This window comes from Prosopis cineraria, unplaced genomic scaffold (assembly GCF_029017545.1).
Source record: "Prosopis cineraria cultivar Desert tree isolate PC_DT_omini unplaced genomic scaffold, ASM2901754v1 PC1443, whole genome shotgun sequence".
In the NCBI taxonomy this organism is placed as follows: Eukaryota; Viridiplantae; Streptophyta; class Magnoliopsida; order Fabales; family Fabaceae; genus Prosopis; species Prosopis cineraria.
Genome location: NW_026556768.1, coordinates 16,140 through 31,536, shown reverse-complemented (window position 1 = coordinate 31,536; position 15,397 = coordinate 16,140). Strand labels below are relative to the sequence as shown.

Here is a 15,397-nt window from a genome sequence, read left to right as displayed (position 1 = left end):
GACAGCATTCTATTCTAAAGCCTTTCATGCTGCGACGAGTTAAAAAGGATGTAATATCTGACACTGACTAGGAAAACAGAGGTTACAGTGCACTGCAAGTTGAGTTCTCGGCAGCAAGCTTTCTATCAAGCAATCAAGAATAAAATATCTCTTGCAGGGTTGTTTGATAGCAATCGTGGGCATTTTAATGAGAAGAGACTTCTGAATTTAATGAATATTGTTATTCAACTAAGAAAGGTAGCCAGTTCATTCAATGGAGGTTCTCTTTTTCTGAAATTTTGCATTGATTAGTATATTAGTAAAGATAACATATTTTGTTTTCAGCATCTGAGGTTCCTCTTTTTTTTTTCCCCCTGTTTCCCATAATAAATATTGCTCTTTAACATGGCAGGTTTGCAACCATCCGGAGTTGTTTGAGAGGAGCGAGGGAACCACATTCTATAACTTTGGGAGATTCCAAATTCCCTTCCGCCACCTCCATTTGGGGAGTTGGAGGATGTTTACTATTCTGGGGGTCACAATCCCATATCATACGAGGTACTGCGTAAAACCCTTTCTGTTGTGCTGAGGCATTTAATCTGATAATTCTCTCTTCTTCATCCCCCCTTTGACTTTCCTTTTCCTGCCTGTCAGCACGCTCTTAAATTTAAAAAACAAGCAAGTTACTATTATGGTATGTTTGGTGCCATCAAGCTTTTGTTACGTAAACTGTTCCAAATGATTTTTGTGACTGTTTACCTTCAGAATCGGTGACGATAATTCCATTCTTATGGAGATGTTATTGTTCTAATCAGAAATATGTGGTGCCTTAAATATCTCAGCATTATGCGTACAAGCGTACAACTGAAATTGACACTGCATGTCTATTGCAGAGCAAGTTCATTCTGTGAATTAGAAAGCTTTTCATGGGGAAAAAAAATCAAATTAATTCAGGTCTTCGTTGTGGTGTTACTTGATTTTTTCTTTTGGAGACAAGTGCACTTGGTTTAATTTCTTATATTCTAATAGGAACAAAGGAGGAGGAACAAAAGTGATGGAGAGTAGATTAAGTATATTTTGAATCTGATCTGACTTATACATATGATCCGTAAGCTAATTTTAAATGGATTCCAAGTTGCAACTTACATTTGCATGCTAAATAGTTGGTCCGTTCTCTCGTTGTGTTGATTCTAATTCTATATCCAAGTTACTGGTAAAACATGAATCACATGGCACGTCTATATACCATTTTTGATGTTAGCTTTTTCCTCATCTTTTTAGATGCCAAAACTTGTCCATCAAGAAATCATGCAAGGTTCTAAATTGCTCAATTCAACTGTTGCTCGTGGTGTTAGCAGAGAATATTTTCAAAGACATTTTAATATTTATAGCCCAGAGAATGTTTTTAAATCTATCTTCTCTGAAGGGAATAAATCAAATGCGTCATGTATTAGAAGTGGAACTTTTGGTTTTGCCCGTTTGATGGATTTGTCCCCACAAGAAGTGATGTTTTCAGCTACTGGTTCTTTTATGGAGCAAGTATTGTATTCTATGGTGAGATGGGAACGAAAATTTATCAATGAGGTTGTGGACTTCGTGGCAGAGGCTCTGGATAATGATCCTGAATCTGGTTACCTTGAAAGAGGAAAAGTAAGGGCTGTTACGCGAATGTTACTGGTGCCTACAAAATCTGAGACAAATATTTTTCAAAGAAGATTTGCTACTGGCCCTAGCCATGCCCCTTTTGAGGCATTGGTCGTCCCATATCAAGATAGGATTTTATCCAATGCAAGACTTATTCACTCAGCATACACATATATCCCTCGGACTAGAGCTCCCCCAGTATGTTATATTTCCTTACTATCCAATCTTCAGGCTTGATTTTGCAAAATGGTCATTAATTGGTGTCTGCATTTCTTCTTTTCTTTTTAGATTGTTGCTCACTGCTCAGATCGAAACTTCTCTTATAAAACACTTGAAGAGTTGCATGACCCTTGGGTTAAGAGATTGCTTGTGGGATTTGCGCGCACATCTGAGTTTAATGGACCTAGAAAGCCAGATGGTCCTCCCCATCATTTAATTCAAGAGATTGATTCTGAAGTACCAGTTGCACAGCCTGCTCTTCAGTTAACCCACAAAATTTTAGGTTCATCTCCCCCTATGCAAAATTTTGACCCAGCAAAATTGCTCACTGTAAGTGCTGTTTTAATTTCTTTTACTCTTTATTCTTTATTGAGTGATCCCATTCCCCCCCTTCACCCTCTATCCTTCAACTTTCTTATTGAAATGATTTTCTGAGGCATGGCTTTCATATAGGACTCTGGGAAGCTTCAAACACTTGACATATTATTAAAACGCTTGCGGGCTGAAAATCATCGTGTTCTCTTGTTTGCTCAGATGACAAAGATGCTGAATATTCTTGAGGTATTGCTAAATTTGTTACAATGTTATACTTTTTGACTCTAATCATATCTAGAAGTTTTTGGTCTTATGTTTTTGTCACTTGGACCCCTTGATGTATGAGTTCTTTATTGTAATTGTTGTGTAAAATCAGCACAGGATGAGTTCCATGAGTTTCAATTCTTTTTAGCTAAAGCAACAAAAAGAATTGATTATAATGTTGATGTTTTTGGAGGGAGTGAGTAAAATCAGTGATTTGAAAAATTGGAAATGGTCCCACAAGGTTTGAGAATCACTATGGCAGCATAGTATTGTACTTGTCTTGGTGCTTACCTTTTAACTTTGCGTGAGTTTTCATGCTACTATTGAATGCAACTTGCAGGACTACATGAATTATAGAAAATATAGATATTTTAGACTTGATGGATCATCGGCTATTCAAGACCGCAGAGACATGGTTAGAGACTTCCAGCACAGGTAATGTCTTGCCATATTGCAGGGATACACGACCCTAGTGAGGTTACTAAACATTACTTTTATGCATTTGCTTATTGAAGCGTAGCAGAGGAATGGATAAAATAGAAACAAAAGAAAATTCGTGTTAAATATTACTGTGAAGGCTGAATGTAGGATAGATGGTTCAAGACGAATCACATTTGATGCCGCCAATTTAGCAACAGACACTGAGGACATAAATCCCTCCAAATCAGCTCCAAAATAAAAATACATGATTCAGAAAGTCGAATTGAGACAAATAACATTCTAACAATGACTTCTAAATGAAATTAAATCACGTGCACTCTTAACACTTGCGATATTTGTAATTTTATGGATGCAGGAATGATGTTTTTGTGTTCTTACTTAGTACAAGGGCTGGTGGATTGGGTATCAACTTGACGGCTGCTGACACAGTAATCTTTTATGAGAGTGATTGGAATCCTACATTGGATCAGCAGGCAATGGATAGAGCTCATCGATTGGGTCAAACAAAAGATGTTAGCTATCTCTTCCTCATTCCCCCTCCATGTGCATGCATTTGATAATGATTAAATGATAGTGTTGCGCTAATGTTTGAGGCCAATTGACATGAATGTTGGAAAAGGAAAGTTACTTTTTCCTTCTTTTTTGCTAATGTAGAAAGAGTAATATGCTAACTGCTTAATTTTAACCATGTCAATGGTTCTGGATCATTGAATTAATTGGCTGAATCATTCACCTTTCGTAGTAACAAAGAAAGTAAAAAGTGCAGTTGGTTAGATCCAATCTATTGTTGAAACGAACAACCTGCACGCTCCCTTTACAAAATAAATAGATAAATGCACCAAGCAAATGCTCTCTCTCTCAGTACATTCTTTGCTTGCATACATGCCACAGTTGTTCTTTCACCCTCCTTCACTTCCTGTGATCACGCCACTTTTTCTGCATACAGAAAAGCTTTGATTTTTCTCAAGTTTTGTAACACTCAGTTTATTTTGGTTTCTTAACTGATTCTGTTTCATTTTAAATCTTGTAGGTCACTGTTTACAGACTTATATGTGAAGAAACAATTGAAGAGAAGATTCTTCTTAGAGCAGGCCAAAAAAGCACTGTACAGAACCTTGTCATGACTGGTGGTTCTGTTGGTGATTTTATAGATCCTGATGATGTTGTATCCTTTCTTCTGGATGATGTCCAGTTGGAGCAGAAATTTAAGGACATTCCTCTTCAGGTTGGTTGTGAATCACATTGACGCGAACTGTTAATTATTGTTGACCACCAGTATGGGAAGGCAAAATGCAAGCCGTGGAATGCTCAAACCAATTTTGAGAGATCCTGATTATATTTCACCTCGTTTTGTATTTCCAGATAAAGGATAAGCAAAAGAGGAAACAAACTAGGAAGGGTATACTTGTAAATGAAGAAGGTGACGTGTCCCTGGAAGAGCTAACGAACTCTGGAGCACAGGGCCCAGATAATGATATTTCTCTTGACCCAGAGGGATCAAAGCCCAGTAATAAAAAGGTAACCTGATAATTTATGAGTATTGATGCTGCTGGTTCTGACTCTGATTTCAAGTAGGTGCATAATAAGAAATTTATATAGGAAGTTTTGTTGTTTCTCATTATGCATGAGGCATTAGGAATCAATGGTTAATTAGATAGTTATTCATTCCTGCGGATCACATTTCAAGTGAATTATCCAGGCTGATAAAAAATTGAGTATGTTAGCTTTTATTTTGTGCAGTTGACTACTGGTTCGGCAATGGATGCGTCTGATTTGTTTCCTTTCTTTTCCCCCCTTACTATGTTGCTCTGCAATTAATAATATTGTCTGGTTGTTGGTTTTTTAAATAAATATTTGAATTTCAAGAGACCGTACTGCTATTACCATTATCCACAATATAAAATTGGAATAAGGAGTGAGAAATTCTGTGCAGCCTTGTTGATTACGTTCTTTTGGCAATCTTGATTTACGACCTGGGATATCTGATATCCATTGAGGAACCAACAGACTTGAGATCTTTTTTTTTTGGCCCGGGGGGGGGGGATCATCTGTTGGATCCTAGTTTTGTTGGCTTTACGGGATAATGTTTGACGAATGTAAATTTTTAGTTCATGTGGTCTTTGCGAAGGTCAACGGATGCATGTTTATCAGAATTTTTGTTGTAAAGTTGCAGAGAAAAGCTGCCCCTGACAAGCAAACCAAATCAAGGGCCAGGAAATTTCAAAGATGGATGAGCTTAATAGTAGTTCAATGCCGATGGACTATGAGTTGTACGATCCAGCGGTCCAGAAACCCAAGAGACCGAAGAAGGCAAAGAAAGCTGGGAATGACAAGTTTGACGACTCTTCTGCGGGTACAGCTAATGTATTCCCGGAGCTGACCCAATAAGCACTATTTTTCCACGTGAATTTAGTAATGGAGGTTCAGAAGCAGAAAGAGGCTATGGATGACTCAAGTTAACTAAATGCGGGAAAGTGGGTGCGGTGTTGTATCAACTTTTAGATCGGCTTTCTTTGGTAAATTGCAAGCTAGGTTGCCTCCCCTGTTGGTCTACAAATTCTTGTTCCCTGTTTCCCGCATCCATTTTGTATTGACACAAGGCAGGCAAAGCTGTATATCCTTTTACTTTGTGCATAGTGATAGCCTTAGATATATAAAATTATAGTTTATAGATCGCCCCGCTTAAACGTAATTGGGGCTTTGTACAGATTAGAATACCCTTGCTAGTTGTATTAATTTTGGCGTAAGTAAATTACATTCACTTGGGAGAATCTGCCAGCTTTGATGATATGACTCTGGCCTTGATGTGTTATTTTTTAGGGAAAATTAATCTGCTAGTATTTATGACTTCTTCCAATTCTTAATCAGATCTTTAGATTTATTTTCCTTTTTATTGCATCCTCAAAGTTATGTCTGTTATAGGTGTCAATCCTTCCGCCTAAGAAACGTTCAAAGAGGGTTTGGACATTTTTTAAATTACAAAAATAAGGGGTAATGTAATTTTCAGTGTCTCAAGTTATTTTAAGCCATTGATTTTGTTTTTCAAATTTAATTTTTATCAATTTAATGTTTTAAATTTAATTCGGTTATCAATTTGGTTTTTAGTTTTTAAAAAGGAGGTAATAATATTAAAATTTGTTAACATGAATGTTTAAATATTGACGACAGTCATAAAAATAAATATATTATAGGTATGATAAGAAACAGACTCTAAAATTTTAACGCTAAGAGAATAAGACACATTATAAGGGAAAGGGATAATTTAATAAAACATAATGATAAAAATTAATTAATTTAAAAATTAATTTATTCTCATTTAATTACGCTCGTGCACACGCGCATGTATATATTAAGTCATTAATATACTTCACATGTTAAATTATTTTTATAGTTAATTTGTATTTTAAAACTTAAGAGACTCATAATAATTTAAAAAAAATAAAGCATCAAATTGATAAAAAAATTTAAATTAGAGAAATCAAATTAATAACTGAAATAAATTTAAAAAATTAAAAGTTTTATTATCTAAAAAAGAAATTATGCTAGGTTGGCACGATGGTAGAATTCCAGCACATACCATAAAAGCAAGGGAGAGCGACATTTAAGAATTCTCTGGTAAATTATAGATAATAGTCTTTAACTAAAATTAATTTTTTTTGAGTTAATTTTTCAGTACTTATCTTTTATATTTTCAATACTTATTTTTTTCACATTTTTATTATTCATCTTTATTATTTTATTATTCAATTTTTTATTAATCCTTTAAGATTTTTTCTTCTATTTATTCCTTCACCTAGTATTTTGGAAAACCTACTAAAATCATTGCATATTCTTGGATGCAAATTCATGATCCTAACATAAGTTAATTTTAACTCCTTCCAGTTGAACCGAACATCACTCGATAGATATTTACAATATTTATATTTTCAACACTAAACAATATTTAATTTTAATTATTTTCAATACTAAAACAATGGAAAATAAATATTGAAAATATAAGATGACTATTGAAAAAATAAAAAATAAAAAATTAATCAGGAAAATTTTAATCCCACCTAAGAATCATGATTTTTTTAAAAAAATTATAATTCTATATTTTAAACATAATTAATATTCTTAGAATATCCTTAAACTAAGAAATTGTTTCTTTACTCAATTTCAGAAACCAATAATGAATCTAGCTCCCCCGGGGGCGTGTGGCATGTTACGAAATTAATTCAGTTAGGATAAGATTTATATACTTAGCATTATATATTTAATATATTTATATCAAATTAAATCATAACATATAAATTTTAATATATTAATTTAATTAATAATAAAAATTTATTATAAAAAAATAATTTATAAAAGATTCATATATTTTGATTTAATTAGATATATACACCTTAAGTATATAAGTTTTTTTCTTTCAATTATTTAAATTTCTACTAATACACGTGTGAAGTGAAGTTCAGGACAAGACCATCAAGAGCTCAATTTCTTAGAAAAGCTGAATTCTTTTTAGCATTTAAGCATCACATAAAAAATCCTGTCTTCATAAAATAAACTAAATCTCAAATTAGAATTACATCTCTCGATCCAATTCTCAGTAATATGGTCAAATGCATTTCTCGACGCAGCGAACATCGAACATAACCGCCGTTAATAATACGGGTGCGGAGGCGTAATGCTTACCTTCATTCAGTCTGAAAGCGAAGACGTCGAACCAAGAACAGTCCACGAGCAAAGTTTCATGAAACATAAAATAATTACATTAAAAAGAAAAGAAAAGAAAAGAGAAAAAAAGCACGGCTCGGCTTAGGAGCGTTGTGAAGCATTCATAGTCAAAAACCATAATTCCACATAGCCAGTGTCCACTGTGCAGTGACACTAAAAACGATTGCAATATAGCCGTTATAGTGTTATACTCACATTTTCGTCAGAATTTCAGACACAAGGACTAACCAGCAAGGAAGAAGAAACATCTATACCTCCTTTCATTTGCATTTTGCACACTACTTCTATAGCTGTAGCTAGTATTCTTTCTATAGCATGTGTATTATATCCTATCACGTACTCCTTTTGGGTTTACCAAAGGAGCATCTGTCAACCTAAATCCTAATTGAAACACAATATCAAAAGTAGCAAAGCTGAAATGGGTTATCGCTTATCAACATCGAATTTTTAGCCAAAAGTAAATTCACCAGCCGCCGAGAATCTGAGTTAGTTGTTCCACCAAAGGTCCTTTTGTCATTCTGTAATATTTTTTCACGTTGTGCTGCTTTGCTATGGCCCTCAAATTACTCAATGTCAAGTTTCTCAAGCTCACAGGCATCAGAACTGAGGTCTTATTATGAGAATCAACTGAGGAGCCGGACCAGCAATTCTGAAGATCTTCATTTTGTCCATTGTCCGTTTCAACTACATTTGAGCTTGTTAAATCAATGTTAACAAGTGAATTTTGTATTCCTGCCGTGACTGGCAACTTACATACATTTCTTTTCTTTTGCAACCCAAAAAATTTGCTGTCATAAGGAACAATAGCATATGCAGTTTCATGCTGTTCCAGCTGCACTGTTCTTTTAGCATCCTTGCTGCCCAGAGACTCAACTAAATTTCCATCAATGCTGGTTCTTGACTTCCGTTGCCTCTTGCATGTAACTTCCCTCGATGAACTTGAATCAATTTCCATAGGATTTTCACTCGGATCTCTAGCAGAAAATGAATCTGATTTCTGTTTTCTCTTTCTCTGATTCTTTAGCTTACCAGGCTCACTCATAACGGACTTCCCAAGGTAGACAGTAGGTTCAGGTTTAGGGCATAGCACTTGAGATTTCCCTCGGTCAGTCAGCTGAGACCCAGTAAAACGGGGCTTTTTAGTCTGCATCTCTGACATTGAACTCGAACCAGAACTTCCGGCATTAACAAGGCTAGCACTCTGAAAGTACATTACATGCAGTGAACTTTTTCGGTTCCATGATTCAGAAGCAGCAAGACAAAATTCTTTATCACTATCAACTTGAAGAGGATTTATTCTCCCACAATCCCTATTCAAGGGTAAATTAGTTGGGTCCAAATCTTGAGTTGGAGCAACATTTGATGCTTTCTCGCAATCTCTCCGTGCAGTTTTTGGAGCAAAATTAGAATTTTCACTTTTTACTTCTTGACAAAAGCTGGAATCCAGACATTCATCTGTAGTGACATCTTTGACAGTTGCACCTTCTTGCTGCAAAATTTAAGAAAAATTAGACAACAAACCCTGATGAAAATAATACTCAAATAGACTGCATCCAGTCCAGGAAGTTAAAATTGTTTAAACGAGAAACAGGAGGGTCTTGCACCTTGACTTCTTTCAGAACATTTTCCTTGCCCTTGGAAGTAGCAGAATTCAAGATTTGACTTTTATCTGTAGTGACAAGTTGGCTTCTTCTAACTTCCTCATATGCTAAAACATTAAAATCTGATTTTCCCAGTAAATTCATTCCATCAGGAGGACCGGGTAAACTCTTGATAGCCCCAAAATCAGCACTTCTCAGAACAATTTTACCAAGCAGTTCCTGGAAAGAATAACCAGTGTCAGGGTCTATATCAGGTATATTGAGTGAGAAACACAAGGAAAATCCAGTCACAAAGATTAAACATATCAAACTCAAGTATAACTGAAACAGAATGAGAGAGCCCTACATAAAATAGATAAAGACCATGGAGGTTTGCTCCAGAATTATCATGGATCCAAAACAGTTCGCAAGTTTAGACCTACACAGCAAAAGCAAAATAAAAATAAAACAAGACTGCATTGCGAACTAAAAACAGACAAATGGTCTAGGAGATCTACAACCACATTAGCCCATTTACCGGTTTTTATTCTCTTTTCTTCCCATTCTGAAAACTGAAAACAAGTTCATATTGTCAGGCTGTCCGCTGACAGTATAAAATGTCTACTTGTAACTCTGAGTGCATTGTCACATCAGGAAGACTTAACTGTTTCATCTTATTGGACAAATTAATAACAGGGAAAATGACAGAAAAACCCATTTAAATTAGATATATGACATATTGGTCCCACAAAATGGAATAATTTCCCTAGAGTCCTTTGGGATCTTTTTGTCATTAGGGAGTCAAATAAAATGACCAAATTGCCGTCAAAGTAAACAAAAATCTTAATACTCACTGAAAAAACTTGCAAATTTTTCTAGTCTGTCTCGGGTTCTTCATTCACACCTTGATTCATGGTATTCTTCTGGTCTGTCTCCCTCTCCTTCTTCGTCTCCTTCTCCTTCTTCTCCTTCCCTTTCTTCTTCTCGTTCTCGTGTTCTTTTTTTTTTTTTTAGTTTTTGTACATAGGTTGTTTGTTTTGTTTGGCTGCTATGCATGGGTACATATAAGCAAACATTCTTCCTCTATTGCGTCTGCTTTATGTGGATAAATTTCTTCTCCTCCTTGAAATTTTCTCCTCCCATATGTGATAGTTGAAGTTGATGTGGGTTATTGTGCGTAAATGATTGAGGTTTTCATTTTCTCTTCGTGCTTAAAGTTGAAAAACGTGGGTGCTGATACTTACTCAGAGATTACTGATAAATTATAATTCCTTGTTGCATTGTTGCAAATTTAGGGACAAAACTTCTTAATATTGGAACCAATGTTTTGAATGGAGACTAGCGAATTTCCAACTCTGATACATGTCTGGACTTGCATACTAGGATTTGCAAATGACTAATAAATTATTATGAATTTAGGGATAAAAGTTGTTAACCTAGGAACCAAATTGTGAATGAAGACTTGTGAATTTCCAAGTCTGATGCTTGTCTGGACTTGCACACCAGGACTGGCAAATGGCTAATAAATTATTCCAAATTTGAAGACAAAAGTTGTTAACTTGAGAACCAAAATTGTGAATAGAGACTTGCGAATTTTCAACTCTATTGCTTGTCTGGACTTGCACACCAAGACTTGTGAATGACTAATAAATTATTGCGAATTTAGGGACAAAACTTGTTAATATTGGAACCAAAGTTGTGAATGGAGAGTTGTGAATTTCCAACTCGAATGCATGTTTAAGCAAAAGTGTCATTTCCTTTAATTCCCTAATGACAAAAAGATCTCAAGTGATTCCAAGGGAATTATACCATTTCGTAGGACTAATATGTTATTTACCTAATTTAAATGAATTTTTCTATCATTTTCCCTTAATAATATTGTTCAATAAAGAAGCTAAGGGAGAGTGCTCAATATCAACATTTGACATTTGAAAATTGAAAAATATAACAGTGCTCAACTTCAATTCATTAGTTACTATGACGACCTAAATGTCAGAAGGGTTGAATGTTAGTATTAAAAAATTGAAAAATCAAGAGACAATGGGAAATTAACACTAAAATCAACATTTCACTTGCATATGGCCAATAAAATCTAAAAATATGTGTCAATAAAGTTTGAGTTTTTGGAATTAATACTGGCAGATTCAGTTACAAATGTTTTTTTTAAATCAATACACTGACGCCTAATGCAGCCCAAAACATCATAAAATCATGGAGTGCATGATCTTGGAAAAGATAGTACTGTATGAATTAAAATCTGATTAAAGAAGCATGACAAGAAGACAGCAAACCTTAAGAATGGTGGTCATAAATGTAAGGAAAATGGTTTTACCTAAATTTTTAATAATTATGATTAATAAAATCTTATAATTGAGAAAATGAAGAAATTTCATTGTTCAAACCTGGCCACAGTTATCTTGACGGCAGTCTCCTAGTGTAGCCTTTAATACTTCGTCAAGTGTCCCAGCAGGTTCATTAGGTAATAGTAGCTGAATTCTGGCATTATCAGCATGATCATTCTTCAAACTCCTAATGGAGACATCAAGCCAGTTGATTTTCTGAGTCAAAGCATTGCAGCATATTTCAGGCCAGTTTTGATGTTCAGCCCAGGCTAATTCATTCTGAAGTGATAAGAGATCCTTTTCAAGTTCTTCAATTTCGGTATCTTCCTTTGTTATTAAATTTTTTAAAGCCTGAATGCAAGATTTCTCATTCAAGGCATCCTCCTCCATCACATCTGAAACGAAAAACAAAACTCCCAGTAAATACAGACGAATGATAAAAAGAATATCTCAGAGAAAGCCCAAAGAGATATACAGGGTAAAGGAATATGAACATACCACGCACACAATCCAAGTAAAAGTCATATTGACATCCAAGATGCTCAGAGTTATTACTATTGCGCGCAACTGAGAACAGCACAATTACATGCAAACCATTATGAAATAGAAGACTTACATGCAACCCGGAAAACATGTATTTCATACTGAACATTGATCATACAAAAAGAAAATAGAAACAAGATATAAATAAATGGGAAACCTTCATCATACGTTGAACTCCAAAGACCCGAAGCCATGGATTGTTATTATGTCTCTGCGCACCCCTGTAAGAACCCAGGAAAAGTAACGAGGATAGAAACGATATAGCAAATGGTGAAGAAGCAGGATTAGCATGTTTGATAAAATCACAAAAGAAGGTCCAAGAATGCTACATTCCTACCAATAACACAATATCGCAGTATAATAATATCAGGGACAAGAAAAGAGACGGTTTTAAAAACCTGAAGTGACTTACAATTACTGGTTTCACCAACCACGCTTACGGACATTAATTAATGAAGTATTAAGAACCGTCATATATCGACCATGAATACTTAAAACAATAAATGATCATTCGAGGCCAGTTCTCCAGAAGATCAAGAAGAAAAGATGGCTCACCGAACTTCAGCACCATGTAGACATTGCGGAACTTGATTTCTTTAAAAATAAACGTCTTCAAGAACAGCAATTCATTTCCAGAAACCAACAAGAGTAGCAATATTTCTCCAGCAATGCGCAATCGGGAGTGCAGCTATCCTAGCAATCCAACAGTAAGTCCGGCGAGGCGACCGCGATTGACTCAGGAATGACGAGGCTTTGCGAGGCACAACAAAGAATTTCACCTTAGAAAGACTATGAGAATGTGAGTGTCTAGGGTTTCGAGTTTCTCGAAATTCAGAGCCGAAAAGAGAAAAGAAAGAAAGAGTTTACTTTCAGCGGAAGAAGAAGCAGGGCTTCCCAGAAAAAGCTGTTACTGAGAGTGACGGACGCGCGGGAGTAACAATTATAAGAGGGCTCTTTGTCGGGGCAATATGGTAAAATTGTAGGTCTTTGGATACGGGCCCGGATTAACCGCTCGGCCTGATTCTGGGCTGCTTTCAGACCCTCCTTTTTCGGGCAAATGGGGTCCATTACTTCAGACACACAGAATAAGCATCTAGTTCGAACTGAAGTCAATATTCTTTCACATGTTTGTTCAAAGAAATATATATATATATATGTATGTATGTATGTATATATTCTTTCACGTGAGGTCGTCATTTCAAATATTATTATGAATAAAAAAAATCACACTGAAAAAAAATCATACTATATAGAGATAGACTCGATTATTTTCAAAATAGTGAGAAAATAAGAAAAATAAAAAAGGATGCACTTTGAGGACATCTGCATTTATTTTGTAAGCAGAGATAATTAGAGGTTTGAGTTATATGTGGATGATTTCTTGCGTTTAAAATTTGATAATAAATTTCCCATACTTTTACATTTATTGACGTATATTAGCTCATTAAAATAATATAATATGGCAGGCGACTTATCAGTGCATTTCTTAAAGTTTGTTTGAGGGAGTTATCTATAATCTATAAACAATTTATAGTTCAAAAGGGCTATGTCCAAAAATGAAAAAAAATGTTCAAGAGTTATCTATATTTATGCTATGTTAATGTGAGTAGAATAGTAAACTAATTGATGATAGGTTAATTACCTATGCAAAATTAAAAGTTTAGGAAGGAATGTTTGCAAGTTTTAAAATAATAAATCATTTCATTTTACTGCTGGTGTGAAATATAGAATATTAAGAAAGTATTAGAGTCGATAATTCAGGTTAAATCCAAACTTGTTCGAAAAGAGTTAGGATTGGGCCTAATTATATGAATTTTTTTTAAAAGGGCATGAAACTTTAAGCCTCAATCCCGAATAAGTTGGCTTAAATTGAGTCTGACCCGAATAAACTCGACTGTTAGAATTTTCAATTTTATATTTACATGAGCTGGTAATTTTAACTAAGCTTGATAGTTTAGCTTGAACTTGACTACAAAAAATTAGAATAAAACTTTAATTATATAAACTTTTTATAATGAATATAATATTTTAAATCCAACCTGAATAAATTTAATTTGAATTGAGTTCATTTTAAATAAATTTAACCCATTTGAATTGGTGGCTTTGGAAGGTACACATGGAAAGAGGAGGGAGAGCATTGAAAAGTGAAGAGTGAAGATAGAGAGAGCCTAATGTCACGGCCTTGGAACTCCCTTCCCTTGAACCGTGCCGGCCTTAGCTTGATCCCTCTCTTGATCTTTGCTAAGTCAGCCGAATCCCACAAATAGACAAAGAAGCTAAGAGAGTTAGATGCACAGGTAGAGAGTAGAGAGCTTGAGTGAATGAACTTTGAGAGCTTTTATACTGAGTGAGTTACAAATGAGGGGTGAGGGGGTATTTATAGGCCTCCCCCTTTCTCTAGAAAATTCCCACCTCCTTAATGGACGGTTGGGATTGATTCGATCTAACGGTGTATATTCTATCTCTAGATAATTCTATAGAAATATCTACAAGGAATATCTTGATATTTACAAGGAGACTACTAGAATGTACAAGAACAAGATATCCCTAGAATGATCTAGATGCTTCAAGTGCTTTCTATACTATTTTAGAGATATCTAGGTCTTTCGAGGTCATACAGGCATATTCCAGAAGACTCCGGGGCCTTCTTGATTGTCCTGGATCGTTTCGGAAACTTCTAGAATATCTTAACCTCATGAAAATTCTATCTTTGTCAAACTAAGCCCATACGACGAAGGCATAGAAGATTGGTGATGACTGATGACATCGCCGACAGCCCTTTGCCACTATTGCCCCTTCACGTCTCTTCTGCAAAACTTATTGATCCTATTTAAAATATATTAGGAGCTAGATACATTTTAAAAAAAATTAATTTTTCAATTCTTAAATTTTTAACTTACTTATAATTTAACCTTTTAATTATGATTTATTGTGATTCAATTTTTTATTTTTTGATTCGTTTATAACTCGATCATCAACTTTTGACTCTTTTATGACTCAATTCCTCAATTTTTATTAATTTTTTTTTATGTTAGCTCAGATATCATATCAAAGAACAAGATGAGAGTATTTTTAACGTTAGGTATGAACATTTTTATTTCCTTTTATTTGATAATGATAATTTTTTAAAAAATTTAAAAATAATGATTGAATTATAAGTGAGTCAAAAGTTGAATGATTGAGCTATAGCAAGTTATAGTTGAGAGACTGAGTTGCATGTGAGTTAATAGTTGAAGAATTAAAAATTAATTTTTTTTTCTAAATTTTATAATTATCTTTTAAGCATACTCTTACCTTGTGCATCATTTTTTTAATAATTGAAATTTTGATTACCATTATTAAAACTATATT

The 15,397-nt window shown here is 34.5% G+C and overlaps 1 protein-coding gene and 1 pseudogene across 4 annotated transcripts; one reads left to right on the top strand and one right to left on the bottom strand.

Annotated features, from left to right (window-relative positions):
- Nucleotides 1–11: 11 nt before the first annotated feature.
- Nucleotides 12–5,714, top strand: LOC129300135 (chromatin-remodeling ATPase INO80-like; annotated as a pseudogene).
- A 1,925-nt stretch (nt 5,715–7,639) lies between these two features.
- LOC129300134 (uncharacterized) lies at nt 7,640–12,937 on the bottom strand. 4 transcript variants are annotated; one of them, XM_054938665.1, is made up of 7 exons: nt 12,914–12,930; nt 12,602–12,835; nt 12,204–12,267; nt 12,002–12,070; nt 11,564–11,898; nt 9,186–9,401; nt 7,640–9,070 (listed from the first exon to the last, which is right to left on the bottom strand). In XM_054938665.1, exons 3-7 carry the CDS (start codon nt 12,238–12,240, stop codon nt 8,045–8,047), a joined length of 1,683 nt encoding a protein of 560 aa, XP_054794640.1. In that variant the 5' UTR covers nt 12,241–12,267; nt 12,602–12,835; nt 12,914–12,930; the 3' UTR covers nt 7,640–8,044. The 4 variants fall into 4 exon arrangements, with proteins under 4 accessions (XP_054794640.1, XP_054794643.1, XP_054794641.1 ...); XM_054938668.1 differs by having other exon boundaries at nt 12,215–12,937; XM_054938666.1 differs by lacking the exon at nt 12,002–12,070 and having other exon boundaries at nt 12,602–12,937.
- Nucleotides 12,938–15,397: the final 2,460 nt, after the last annotated feature.

Bases quoted from the DNA above. Each gene is read 5' to 3' on its own strand.
- LOC129300134 (XM_054938665.1), bottom strand. From the start codon at position 12,240: ATGGCTTCGGGTCTTTGGAGTTCAACGTATGATGAAG. The intron at 9,402-11,563 runs GTTTGAACAATG...TATTCTTTCCAG, and splicing joins GTCAAGATAACTGTGGCCAG to GAACTGCTTGGTAAAATTGT. The intron at 9,071-9,185 runs GTGCAAGACCCT...TAAATTTTGCAG, and splicing joins ATGTTCTGAAAGAAGTCAAG to CAAGAAGGTGCAACTGTCAA.